The sequence below is a fragment of the Mugil cephalus genome, chromosome 7 (assembly GCF_022458985.1).
Source record: "Mugil cephalus isolate CIBA_MC_2020 chromosome 7, CIBA_Mcephalus_1.1, whole genome shotgun sequence".
In the NCBI taxonomy this organism is placed as follows: domain Eukaryota; kingdom Metazoa; phylum Chordata; class Actinopteri; order Mugiliformes; family Mugilidae; genus Mugil; species Mugil cephalus.
In genome coordinates, this window is record NC_061776.1 from 25,973,047 (window position 1) to 25,985,894 (window position 12,848).

A 12,848-nucleotide genomic window follows, 5' to 3' on the forward strand; every position below is an offset into this window, starting at 1 on the left:
ATTTTATTCTAGTTTAACTAAATTTGGAGAATGTTTGGCTTTACAGCTCCAGGGTAAGGCTGTTTAGTTAACCTGTCATAATACATAACTGTTGTGTAAAATCAAAATCAATCCTAACTGTCCGCAAAATGAATTAATTTATGAAGTGGCACAATGACAATTTTTTCTTCGAATTTTTAAAAGAGTAAATGTGTTTTTTTGGCTCGGGGAAAATAAATTATAAGTATTTAACTGAAGTGTATTTTATTTGTGTTAGTTCTTTTTTAAAATTTTAGTTCTAAATTGGAAGATTATTGTGATCTTGAAATATTAAAATAAAATTATATTTTATTATTTTACGTCGCTCAAAATAAGCGTCACACTTAAGGAAGCTGGTATACCCAACAAAATGCCATCCATATATCAAGACTTTCAACCCCAGGTAGGCCAAGTATGGAGAAATGTAAGAAAAGAAATATATCTGAAGAAAATAGAACATTTAATGATGCCTAGGCACATTCATTTGCATTTACCTCTGGCTAGAGGAGCCTACCAGTATGCCTAATTCGTGGAGAAAGACTGGCTAACAATAAAAGGTCAAATGTCACAAGACATTTCCAAAATAAACACAGAGCCTTTGCTGAAAAATATCCGGAGGAAGAAGAGAGGAAAAAAAAGCTGTTTCGGAACTAATGCAGGAGGCTGATCTGAGGAAAAATCAGTTCCAGAAGCTGTACCTTCCAAGACCGGACAAAATCATGTTTGAAACATGGATGTGGATTTCTGCTGTTCATGACATCGAAGCATCTGTCAATCACCTCAAACATAAACATTCATTGTTGTTACTATTGTTTGATAATAAACTTAAAATACGAATTTATATCAAAATTGTTGCAGATACATTTTTTGTTTATCAGTGAATTGTTGCAGCCCTGTTTCCGTTGACATTACATTTACCCAATACTGTAAAGTACAAGTACTGATGAACCTTTCAAGGATTAACTCAACAAATCCAACTGTTGGAGAGCAATCCTTGAACTTGTGATGAAAGGTGTATAATATATCAAGTGTTATAATGCCTGAAATCAATTTAAGGCCTGCACCTTCATCTTCTGGCTGATAAAGTTGATGTGCTTGCTTGTGTTTCCTGGACTACATTGAGATCTGATAAGTAGCTTCATTTCACAGCTCCAACAGGACTGTTGATAGAACCATATGCCTGCAACATGTTTCTGGTCAGCTTTAACATGTGACATGGGTGTCTGATGCTAGAGAGTTGATAAGGAAGTAGGCTATTGGCATCTTCCAGTGGCCTTGGAGTTCCACAACCACAAAAACAAGGGCTTCACCTGCCACAGTGGTCTCATCTAAGCCATCTCCCAGGTCAACAGAGCCTGTCATCTTTTGTGTATGCACGTCATATTGGATCTGTCGTCCAGCATGAGGCATACTTGTGAGAATCGGTCTGGGTCTTCATTTTTTCTCTTCTGCAGCATATCCAGAAGTGCAGTGTTTAAACCAGGCTTTCCATCCACAGCCTGCCACTGCCTGTTTTACGAAAAACAGTCAACAATGTGTATGCATTACACACATACTGACATATTTACTTTTTGATGAATGTGAAAATGTGGAAAAGGTAACATTTACTTTTGAAGAGTGTGGGGATGTGGCAGTGGAATTTCCATTGTTTCCCTTAATATGTGTATGCTTTCGGTTCTTGCCAATTTAGGGTCAAAGCGAATTATCTTTGAGCTGGAGAAAAAGCATGATCCTGCATGAAGAGTTCAACGAGAAGATCTGAAATGTTGAGCAGAACATGTCATTTCCACAGCTGCCTGAACTATTTCAGGGGTGATTTTGTTTTCACAGCTATTCCTGGTAGGCATTCAGAACAGTGGTGAGAGACAATTAAATTATATGTGATCATATATATTTAAGGTGTAACTAAATCCCAGAGTTTTGGCTGAAGTGGGACTATACTGGACACAGAGGAGAGGGGCTATGCTGCAATATGTTGAATTCATACACTTGCACTAACATATCAATTAGATCTGGACCCGGGACCATCAACAACACAAATAAATCCTTATACATTAGTTTTCAGATGAATAAAAGTGGTTTGGTGGTTGAGTTACTCTTTCAACCACTACAAAATTACACATTTTACACATGCATTTGTTAAAAGGAACATGCAGGGCAGTTCAACCAACCAGAGTAGAAGTCAGGTTTCTGCTGCAGATCATCTATTAGCAATGTTGTATTTTCCAATTCATTTAATAGAAATTTCACAGTCCTTTTCGCCTGGCATTTCTTATGCTCCATTGCAACTTCTCCACCTTCCCCTGAAGGTCAGTCAAATTTTTTTTTGCTTTGACTGGATCAAAGGCATACTGATGATCCTGAAAAATATTACTTATAATAACTTATAAGGCAGGCATCCAACAGAGGTTGTTGGATTTTTTCACTCACTGAGGTTGACTTCTCACTGAGGTTGAGTCCTTCAAGTCCTCTGACAGAACGTGATTCCTCATGGTCTGCCTGGTGGAAAATAGTAAAAACTACGATTTTGAGGGCATAAAATAATTTTTTTTTCTCTGTCCTCCAAGCTACATTTATAAAGGTTTATATGAGAGTTCACTCAATAGGAACCATTTATAACAATGTATTTCATTACTTTCATCACATGTTGTGATAGTGAAATATTAAGATTATGTGCGAAGTTGTCATAACACCAACTTTACAAAGTTGGTCATGCCTTCCTTCAAACGAGTTGACTGTCCAGTCCTGTCAAAGTCTTCTGCTTTAAAAAGATAACCGCAGAAGACTGAACAGGCCTTGGGCACAAAATCTCTCCTCCTGAGTGCCACTGTCCATGCCCACCTCTTCAATTTATCTTTTGGAAACCTGCACACAAAACAACTCTGAACAACGCTCAGTTCTGCATGCTTATGTAGCTACAATTCGTAATGTCTCCATGAAACTGATTTAATAGATAATTTAGGAATAATAAGACCTACTTAGCATAGTTACATACAGAGGCTGGTTGCCAAATGTCACTTTCATTATCTTACTGATATCTTACTAACAAAAACATCCTTTGTTGTCTTATTGTGACACAAGCTAGCAACAAGGTACTTTAATTTATGTTAGTTTAAGAGATACAAATCAATCAAAATTCAACACGTTCATTAGCAATTACAACCCATTAACCCACAGAATTTCCTGTTTAGATCTCAACTTCTCTCTTAGAACTGAAGAAGATCCTTGGATGAGTGGCAAAATGAAGAAACTCCACAAGTCCACACACTATAACATATAACAAGGTGGCATTAGCCACAAACAAAACACCCACTATATGGGCACCTGAACTGAGAAAGCTGGCTATCATACCATGACGAAAGCCCGCCCCTCCACCCCCATACATTATTCTGTATAACCAGTCAAATGACATAAAAAGAAAAACAGCAGAGATTGGTCATACTACAAATTGAAAAATATCCATCGAGGTTAAGAGTTTTTTTTTATTTTATTTTTTTTAGAATATTTATCAAGCAAAAAATAACAAACTGTACTGCAAAATTGTAATTAATTCATATTGCCTGTAGGAATATAAATGACTGAAGTAAGCAATATAATAAACCAGCAAAAAACAGCATCCCTCATTTTAGAAGGAAACTTTAGAGTCACAGAAAACTTCAAGTATGCACCGATGTGTGTTATTATGGGTGCATGGAATAATACTATACTTATCTAGAGATTCTGTGTAGAATAGAATAGAATAGAATACCAGTACATTAGATTCATTCGTCAGTCCACCTTCCGGGTCTGAGTGCCAAAGAAGTCTTCAGCCTCTGCCTGGGTTTCAAAGAGGTGCACTTCTGATCAGCGGGACAGCTTTAGTTTAGCCGGATAAATCAGGAACGGAATGAAACTGAATTTCCTTGCTGTCTCCATCGCTTGGGAAAATGAGCGCTGCGCTTTGATGGTGTAGTTACTACAGTCAGCTGCAAAGTGGATCTCTTTGCTGTTGACCTCAATCCTAGAGCCCCTCGTTGCCTTCAGGATGCGGTCCCGGTCTGTGTAGCGTAGCATCTTGCAGATCAAGGTGCGGGATCCGGTGTTGCGCTCTGGTCCTATACGATGAGCCCGCATCACCTCCATCTTTCTACTGGTGAGAGCGGGAAACCATTTAGGGAGCGAGGATGAAACAAATTCGCTATGTCGCCGTTTTCAATTTTTTCTGGCAGGTTGATAATACGGACATTATCCCTGCGGGACCTGTCCTCTAGCTCCGCCAAGTTTGCTTCAAGTTTGCAACATGTAGTTTGGAGAGACTGCTTTGGAGAGGATTTAGCCAGCTGTATGGAGAGCCCATTGTGGTCTGCTTTCAGCTTCTTCATTTCATTTGAATTCTTCATTACCTGTGTTTCTATGTTGTCCAGTTGTTCTTCAAATTTTGCAAACTGTTTATCAATAAAGGCCTTCAGCCATCGTATACACTAAAGTTATGGAGAATCCGGGCAAGGGGTTGTTAAATTAATAGATAGATAATATGTAAAAGTTAGGAGGGGGAGGGCAGGAGCAATGCGTCGCGCAGCCATCTTCTCTGCAGGTCACGTGCGTCCTCTAAATCATGTTACTTATTTAATAAACTGTCAGTTGATTATTAAAAGTGTCACAGTCTTCGCTGCTGTACTCCTCTCCATCTGGTTGATTACGGGTGAGCAGAGCTGGAAACAAGCTGTGACCCAGGCTAAATCTGCAGAAAGATCGGGTCGTTAGCAGGTGAGCGATTGCCCATCACTGTTGTCACTGTTGCAGCGCAGTGAAGGTGTTGTAATGTCGGGCGTAGAAACAGGTCCGTTAACATTCAACTATGGCAGCAGAGCAGGCAGGCAGGTGGTTTCGGTAGGATTTTATTGAACCCACCTAATGAAAAGGGAATGTTTGTAGAGTTAATCAGGGCGTGATCGGCTGTTAAGCCTCGCTGATGAGTGATGGGATGGTGCGAGCTGGGTGTGTGGGTCATTCAGGATGGAATGAGGACAAGAGGTCATGAATGCTCTGCGCTCAAAGTTTTCAAATGGGATTTATGGAGGAAAAGTAGAGATGATGCAGGATGTTCTTAACTGAAAATTAATGTGATGTAAATGCACCCTTCATATTGGTCAATAATGATGATTGTGTAGATCTAATGCACACAAGTAGATTAGAGTTGACATATGCACGCACTTTCGTGTTGCATTGTGGTTGCAAACACTGCCGCAGGAGGGTTTCTGTCACAAAATGAAAACATCCGCTGGGCTCAGTTAGTTCAGAGCTGATAAGCCGTGTTATCTCACTGTTATTTTAGTCTCTGCACATCTTCACAGAAGTATGAGAATTCAGTCACTTTCCACGTTCACTTCAGTACAGATAATTAATAATCTTTCTGCTTATTTTGTGTACATAATGCTCATAATGTTTACCTGTGTGTACATTCGGGACAGATGCCTACCCTATAGTCTATATCTCTGCCTCACTACAAAAAACACAATTCTGTGAACACACAGTGGAAAGAGGTGAAAAGAGGGAAAAAAAAATAGTTATTTAGTGCTTTAGGCAAGCAGAAGCCAGAATGGAAACGGTGTCATTTTGACTTGACTTTGGTGTTTTAGATCAGTGTGGGGTTCAGGGCAGCCATCACCTTTTAATACAAGTCCATTCTAAATCCTCAGTGAGTTGCACGGACACTAGAAAAGAAATGAAGTACAACGTGCTACGACTCAGTTACTCATTTGCACAACTTCATTAAATCAAATTTACTGAGGTCTGAGGAGTAAGCAGCATTCAATCTGATGTTCTGCAGGATGTGTGATTTAAACTACGGTCCTTAACCATCTGCTGCACTTTGTAAATTTGAAACTCACTCTCCCATTTCATGGGAGTTTGCTGACATTTACATGAGCTTTCACTTAAGCCCTGAAGCTTTAATACGTTAAATCTGTGTGTGAGGCCTCGATGTCATAATTAAACTTTACCCTACTATTTTGACAGCTCTGCTTAGCAATATTTTTACTAACTATCCTTTAAAAGTCACAAGATTCCTGGGGGTGGCAGAGACCTTCTTTGTTGCCATTGATCAAAAGAGCCCGTTATTGTTTTCCGTGACCATCCCTGACACGCCTCATGTAGCCTGCCCTGCTGCGCACATACTTGGCCCGTGCCGTGCCGGGATGCATTGAGTGACTAACTGCTCCCCGAGTTTTAAATAGGAGGAGGGACACGCTGCTCCTCACTCTCCTCTCTGTGTCGTCTCTAGCCACAGCATCTATCATGGCCAAAACCATTTCTTCGTCCCACTCCATCAGGACCTCCATGGTTGGCCTTGGCGGCGGGCCTCGGATGTCAATGAGGGCTGGCAGCGTGTATGGTGGGGCCGGAGGCTGTGGCGTACGCATCTCCTCCTCATCCTCCATGGGAGGAGGACTCGGTGCCTGCTTCACTGGTGGCTACCCGTCCTTCGGCAACGTTAGCGTGTGTGGCGTGGACGACAGCATCATTGGCAACGGGAAGTTCACCCTGCAGAACCTGAACGACCGCCTGGCTTCATACCTGGCCAAGGTGCGTGCTCTGGAGCAGGCCAATGTCGAGCTGGAGCTGAAGATCAAGCAGTTCTTGGAGAGCAAGGTCGGCCCCGCAGCCAGGGACTCCAGTGCCTTCTTCGCCACCATCGAAGAAATCACTGCCAAGGTAGAACCTAAATCCTCATTTGGCAGGTGTAGACAAAATATATATAAATCACAGCTATAGTTTAAAGCAACACAAGAAGATTTAGCACATCAAACCCAAAGAGATCCCTCTGCTAATCTGTTTTTATGTTAATTGTGATATGATGTTTGAGTTTATTCTGTTCTTTATAAACTTTGTTCCAACTTAGCAGCGTTGAAGGAATTTGCAGTACCAAACAGTGATGGTCATATTAACTTCCTGTCTGCAGATTCAAGAAGCCATCAAAGTGAACGGAACAGTCCACCTGAGCATTGACAATGCTCAGCTGGCTGCTCAAGACTTCAAGACAAAGTGAGAACCAGCAATTACAGAGGCAGAAATATTCCAAGCAGAATCTTCTTCAGCCACTTTCATAAATGTTGTCTGAGAAACCACAAGAACATAGATTCAGGCAATAAGAAACATGATCAGCTGGAGTTGAGTGACTACTGTAAGTGTAGTTCTGAGGTTAGATTGAACACAGAGATTAATGGTCGTGTCTGATCGTGCAGATCAAGGTTTCACTGACTTATAAATCTGAGGCGCTGCTTTGGCTCTGACTTGGTTGCAGAATTATGTGATACTGATCAGTTCGTTATACTGATTTTAGGGGCAGACAAATTATTATTAGGTTAATTTCTAATGATTTTCTCGTGCTCCTTTTATTGTCTTTATTCATGTGACAGTTAATATTTATGGTCTCACCTGTCACCTTCCGCCGGCAGGTACGAGAATGAGCTGTCCATGCGTCAGGCAGTTGAGGCGGACATTGCCGGGCTCAAGACGTTCCTAGACGGGCTCACACTGACCAGGACTGACCTGGAGATGCAAATCGAGGGCCTGAATGAAGAACTGATCTTCCTCAAGAAGAACCACGAGGAGGTCTGCTGAGCAAACCAGCAAATAACCTGAGGAGTTTCTAAACCACCCCTGTCCCCCAAAACAAACTCTCCAGAAAACTAATCAATTTGTTCGTTTCAGGACCTGCTGGCCGTACGAGCACAGATGAGTGGCCAGGTTCACGTGGAGGTGGATGCCGCACCAGCAGAAGACCTCACCAAGATTATAGCTGAAATCAGGGAGCACTACCAAGCCATCATTGCCAAGAATCAGAGAGACCTGGAGGCCTGGTTCCAGGCAAAGGTGCCACAATGACATCACTTCCTGCTGACTTCACCTTCACATTGTAACTTTGTGTGGACCGAAGTGTGTGTTTCTTGTTGCAGACAGAGGCGCTGAACAAGGAGGTTATCACTCAGACCACCACGCTGCAGACGTCCAAGACGGAGGTCACAGAAGTCAAACGCACGCTGCAGACTCTGGAGATCGAGCTGCAGTCCATGTTGAGCATGGTGAGCATCACATGACCTTTCAGTTCATCTGGACTAAATTCTCTGACCTGAGTGGAGTATGCTGACAGAATTTATGTTTTGCTTTGCTTTGTTAATTTAATTTCCCTGTGCAGAAAGTGTCTCTGGAGGCAACCCTCGCTGAAACAAAAAAGTGCTACTCAATGAGGTTGTTAGGATTCCAGGCGCAGGTAAGACTATGAGTGAGCCAAAATGTCACAAATGCCAAGCAATGAGGGTGTGGAGCTTAGTTTCACCTGTGAACGTGTCTTGGCCTGCAGGTGACGTGTCTGGAGGATCAGATGGTGCAGCTGAGGGCCGACCTGGAGCGCCAGGGACACGAGTACAACATCCTCCTGGACATCAAGACCAGACTGGAGATGGAGATCGCCGAGTACAGGAGGCTTCTGGATGCAGAGGGTGCTACCAGGTAAGGCTGACACAGATTTAGTCGATGATCCTGAAGCTACAAGGCGACATTGAGACTCAGCTGTTCTGTCTTGTGATTGGTCCGCACTGTCACCAGTTCCACCCCAGGCAAGAATGACGTAACAGTGGTGGAAGAGGTTAACAGAAGGGTGGTCTCCACCACCTCCGCTTGATCCTCTTCAGTACTGGCCCGCTGAGGAGCTGCAGACGACGACAGCCAGAGTGTCTTCTCCTCTGTCAGAGAATCTGACGTGACAATAAAACGAGAGTCCACATCAGAACCGAGTGTGTCAGTCTTCATTTAATGAGGTTCAACTAATCTGTCAGTGGCTCCCAGTCAGTCATTAGATATTAGAGGTGCATGATTATTATAGGGCCCATAATCATAGACCCGATAACATATAATATATATTTTTGTCAGCACTGTCGTTTGAGTCGTCGTTTTAATCAGGCGCTCCCTCTTCTACATGAGACCTGCTCGGCCTGGAGTGACTGCTGCGATCGTGGCATCAGTATAATCGTAAAAACAACCTTCTGACTGAAAAAATGCGTTTCTCCCTCATGTCAGAAAACAACTCGTCAACTCTGTCATACTTTTGGTAGTAGCTTACTGATAACAACGTCTTATCCCCAGTATTTTATTCAATGCACTGGATGTTACACATAAATCATAGAAACATGAACATAAAAAGGTCGGGGAAATGACTCGCAAACCGGGAAAGGGAAAATTCTGTCACCACAAGAATGCATCACAACGTGCATACGTTTGTAAATATACAAGATGGCGGCAGTAGTTTCTGAGGAAGATACTTCGATGGCTGAGTGCAATAAATGTTTAAAGAAAATACCACTGGGAGGGAGAACTAGCATAGAACTAGCATAAAAATGTTTGATTCTAACTTGTGTCAATGCATTACTTATTTTTCAGAACTTGTTGAATGCACTTTTTTGTTCCTTTTACTTTTAAACCTGATGCACTGTTTCAGGTCTAGAGGACTTTATTTTGTGATGTTCATTTGAAATATCAAATAGTTTAGTTTGACCTTGATCTTTTAGCAATTTTTTGCTTGCTAATCAATCGCTTGAATCAACAAGCGATTGTTGATTGGACACACAAGACACACAGGCGTGCACACAACCACGGAAACACACACATGGACTCATAGCCCTAGACCAGCCCAAATCGTGCATTTTTTACTCTAGTCAGCTGTAACGTTTTGAGATAAGGCTAACGTTAGAAGGCTTAAGGCAATGCCCCCCTCCCAGCTCACAGAGGTTTATATCACTTGACTTACTTGTGGCTCTCCTATATTTGTCCCTCTAGAGAAAACACGAGAGACACCTGGAGAGGTATACAAAGCTCACAACCCTGAAAAGGAAGAATGACAAAGAACTTAAAGACCAAGCACCCAAGCAGGTGAAACTTTGGGAAGCCAGGCACGTGTCACAGAAGAGTGTGGATAATCATATCGTTGACTTTGTAGTTCAGGGCCTGCACCCTCTGAGTGTTGTTGAGGAGGAGGCTTTCCAACATTTCGTGCATCACCTGCAACCAAATGCAAAGGTCATGGCTCGCAAGATTGACAAAGCAACACAAGAGATGAAAAAAAATGTCACGGTTGCAATGCGGGATGTTGAGTTTATCGTAACCACTACAGATTACTGGACAGCACATAGAAAGGGCTTCATCTGTGTCACAGCACACTGCATACAACCCAAAAGTCTGCAGAGGTGCTCTGCTGCACTAGCATGCAAGCAACTGAAAGGCCCACACAACTTTACTGCACTCGCAGATGCTCTGACTGAAATACATACAGGTATGTAGGCTTAAGTCCAATCCAGTTAAAATGTATAGGTTTGTTATTCACTTTTTAATACATTACTTTTAACTTTGAATGTCTACTTCCTTAACTTCTAATGTGTGCATTCATGTGTCGGTGTCTCCAGGCTACTGCAAACTTGAATTTCCTGTGGGATCAATACCATGTCTGCCTACCTTAGTTTTTCCTTATCCATCTATCTGTCTAGAGTTCAGCATCAGAGACAAGATTGTATGTACGACGACAGATAGTGACAGAATCGCAAAGTGCCAGGCTCTCTGGAACAAGAGCAGCAGATCCTCCACAGCTTCAGAGATCATTGAGGAACACTGCAAACTCCATCTCCTCTGGCCATGTGCAACCAGGTACACTTTTAGATATGTTCAGCCCTTTGAATATGTTTCAAATGTAAAGCACTGTACAAATATAATGCGTCCTTTTTTATTGTTACAAGGTGGAATTCCCTCTTCTATGCTGTTGAGCGGATTGTACGAATCATTAAGGATAAAGGAGAAGCAGCCATTACAGCAGTCTGCAGCGCGCTGAACATTCCGATGTAAGTTTACTTGGCATTAACACCTAGGGTTGGCTGGTGTAAGTAAACATCCATGGATACCATGGACATCCTGAAAACATTTCCATCTGTGTGCCGCCTGTCTCTCAAGCTAAACACACCACTACCTGCCTCAGCTGCCTGGGAGAGGTTTTTTAGCACAGCGGGAATGATTTTTAGACCCAAGTGGGCTAAGCTATGTTCCAAGAACTTTGAAAACCTTCTTCTCTTGAAACTGAACAAACTTTTTTGTTAGATTTGTTTACGTAGAGATATGAAGATGGAGGTCTAGTATGTGTTATAAAATTATAAAATTGATTAAATGGATTCCATATAAATTATCGTGTGGTTATTAGCTTTGAAGTGAATTGTGCAATAGAAATACTTTGTACTTTCAATAATACTTTTGAGTACATTTCAGAGCCTGTACTTTTTACGTTTACTTGAGTGAATATTCGGATCAGTACTTTCACTTCTACTGAAGTCGTTTTTTACACAGGTAGTTTTACTTCTACTCAAGTAAAGAATCTGGGTACTTTTGGCAACTCTGCGACAGTCTGCCGCTTTCACCCGGGTGCTTTGCTCTCATATGAGAGTGCATGGTTGTCGTAGACTTGTGATATGAAAGCCTTGCCTCGCAGAGTTTACATTGTACCTCTGTTTCACCTGTTTTTTGAAATAGCTCCACAGGGAACTTTTTGGCGGCTGCAGTAATCTCTCCATCGTGTCTTCTCCTCTGTTCGTTTCCTTCTACAGCTTGGCATCTAGCCCGCTACCCCCGTGCGGAAGGCGCCAGTAATACAACATATATTTTTATCAGATACGATGAAGTATACGATTTTTTATGATTTAATGACTATTCGAATATTGTAAAATCAATGCCCATCCCTATGACAAACCTACATGAGAAATGTGCATTGGCAGACTGGTGAGATTTGGATACATAGAACAGGCTTACATGGGACTGCTCATTTTGACAGGTGTTTGTAGGTCAAAACACAAATCAACCCTCACGCTCTGGAATGAAAAAACAGGACAAAGCATTTTCCAGGCTACAATGTCTCACCAAATTTGCAGAGCCCTCAGGTTTGACGACACACTATTTCACCTGATGACAAGCTTGCTGCCTTCTGCAAAGTCTGGGACAGGCAAGAAGCGGCCTTCTCCTCGACCTTTGCTTTTACAAAGACCTACACACTGGTCTCTTACATCCCACAACGGGGCAAAAATGTGCTGCTCCCAAGCAAGAAACACCACTGTCCATAAGTAATCAATGAAAAGAAGAAAAAAAATGTCAATGCTAAAAATGTAGAAACAACACTTGCAAAATATTTTTCCAATACATGATGATTTAAGGGTGTCAGTATACATCTGTTTTTGTTGGATTAAGTAGTAAACAGTGCTCAGTGGTCGCCATGGAGATCTGAGGTAAACAAGACTGCAGCTCAAGAAAATCTTTCTGTTTTTGTGTTGGTTATGTATTATTATATATTTATAGGTGTTGGTGCTCACCTAGCTAACGTTAGCAAGCAACAGATTGCTAACCACAGTTAGCTATAGTAGTAGCTAAGCTTTTAAGCTTAACGTCAAGAGTATTCTGTAGTAAAAATTTGATGCACCCTAAGATATACGGCCACAGACCAGGGAGTGCCGGTAGAGAAGCTTGCCTTGAATCCATTACACCATTGGCGCAGTCCTCCGCTCAATTTTTATCTTGTATTCATTGTGTTCTGCTTGAAAGCTCATAATTGCATAACGGTTGTTTTCTTTCATTCACTGGTTGTTGGAACATAACTTCACTGTGTAGCGCGCTGTTGCTAGTAGCAACAAGCGTGGGTGTGGCTAAAGCCCGCAAAACCGGGGGGAGGGGTGATCACTCCTTAGTAATGGAAAAGTTAGTTACAAAAAAGTTGGTGAGGTGAGCGGCGGTGTGGAGGTAGGGCGCGTCATACTGAGAAAGTAGAGTAA

At 42.0% G+C, this 12,848-nt stretch overlaps 1 protein-coding gene across 1 annotated transcript; it reads left to right on the forward strand.

Moving 5' to 3' along the window:
• Nucleotides 1-5,959: 5,959 nt before the first annotated feature.
• LOC125010775 (keratin, type I cytoskeletal 13-like) lies at nucleotides 5,960-8,788 on the forward strand. The gene is made up of 8 exons (XM_047589588.1): nucleotides 5,960-6,711; nucleotides 6,959-7,041; nucleotides 7,455-7,611; nucleotides 7,711-7,872; nucleotides 7,956-8,081; nucleotides 8,195-8,269; nucleotides 8,360-8,508; nucleotides 8,605-8,788. The coding sequence occupies exons 1-8, from the start codon at nucleotides 6,295-6,297 to the stop codon at nucleotides 8,678-8,680; spliced, it is 1,245 nt and encodes a 414-aa protein (XP_047445544.1). The 5' UTR covers nucleotides 5,960-6,294; the 3' UTR covers nucleotides 8,681-8,788.
• Nucleotides 8,789-12,848: the final 4,060 nt, after the last annotated feature.

What these genes read in the sequence shown, in the direction of transcription:
- LOC125010775 (XM_047589588.1), top strand. Translation starts at nt 6,295, where the DNA reads ATGGCCAAAACCATTTCTTCGTCCCACTCCATCAGGACCTCCATGGTT. An exon ending in AGGCCTGGTTCCAGGCAAAG is followed by an intron (nt 7,873 to 7,955) that starts GTGCCACAATGA and finishes TTCTTGTTGCAG; the next exon opens with ACAGAGGCGCTGAACAAGGA. An exon ending in TGCAGTCCATGTTGAGCATG is followed by an intron (nt 8,082 to 8,194) that starts GTGAGCATCACA and finishes TTCCCTGTGCAG; the next exon opens with AAAGTGTCTCTGGAGGCAAC.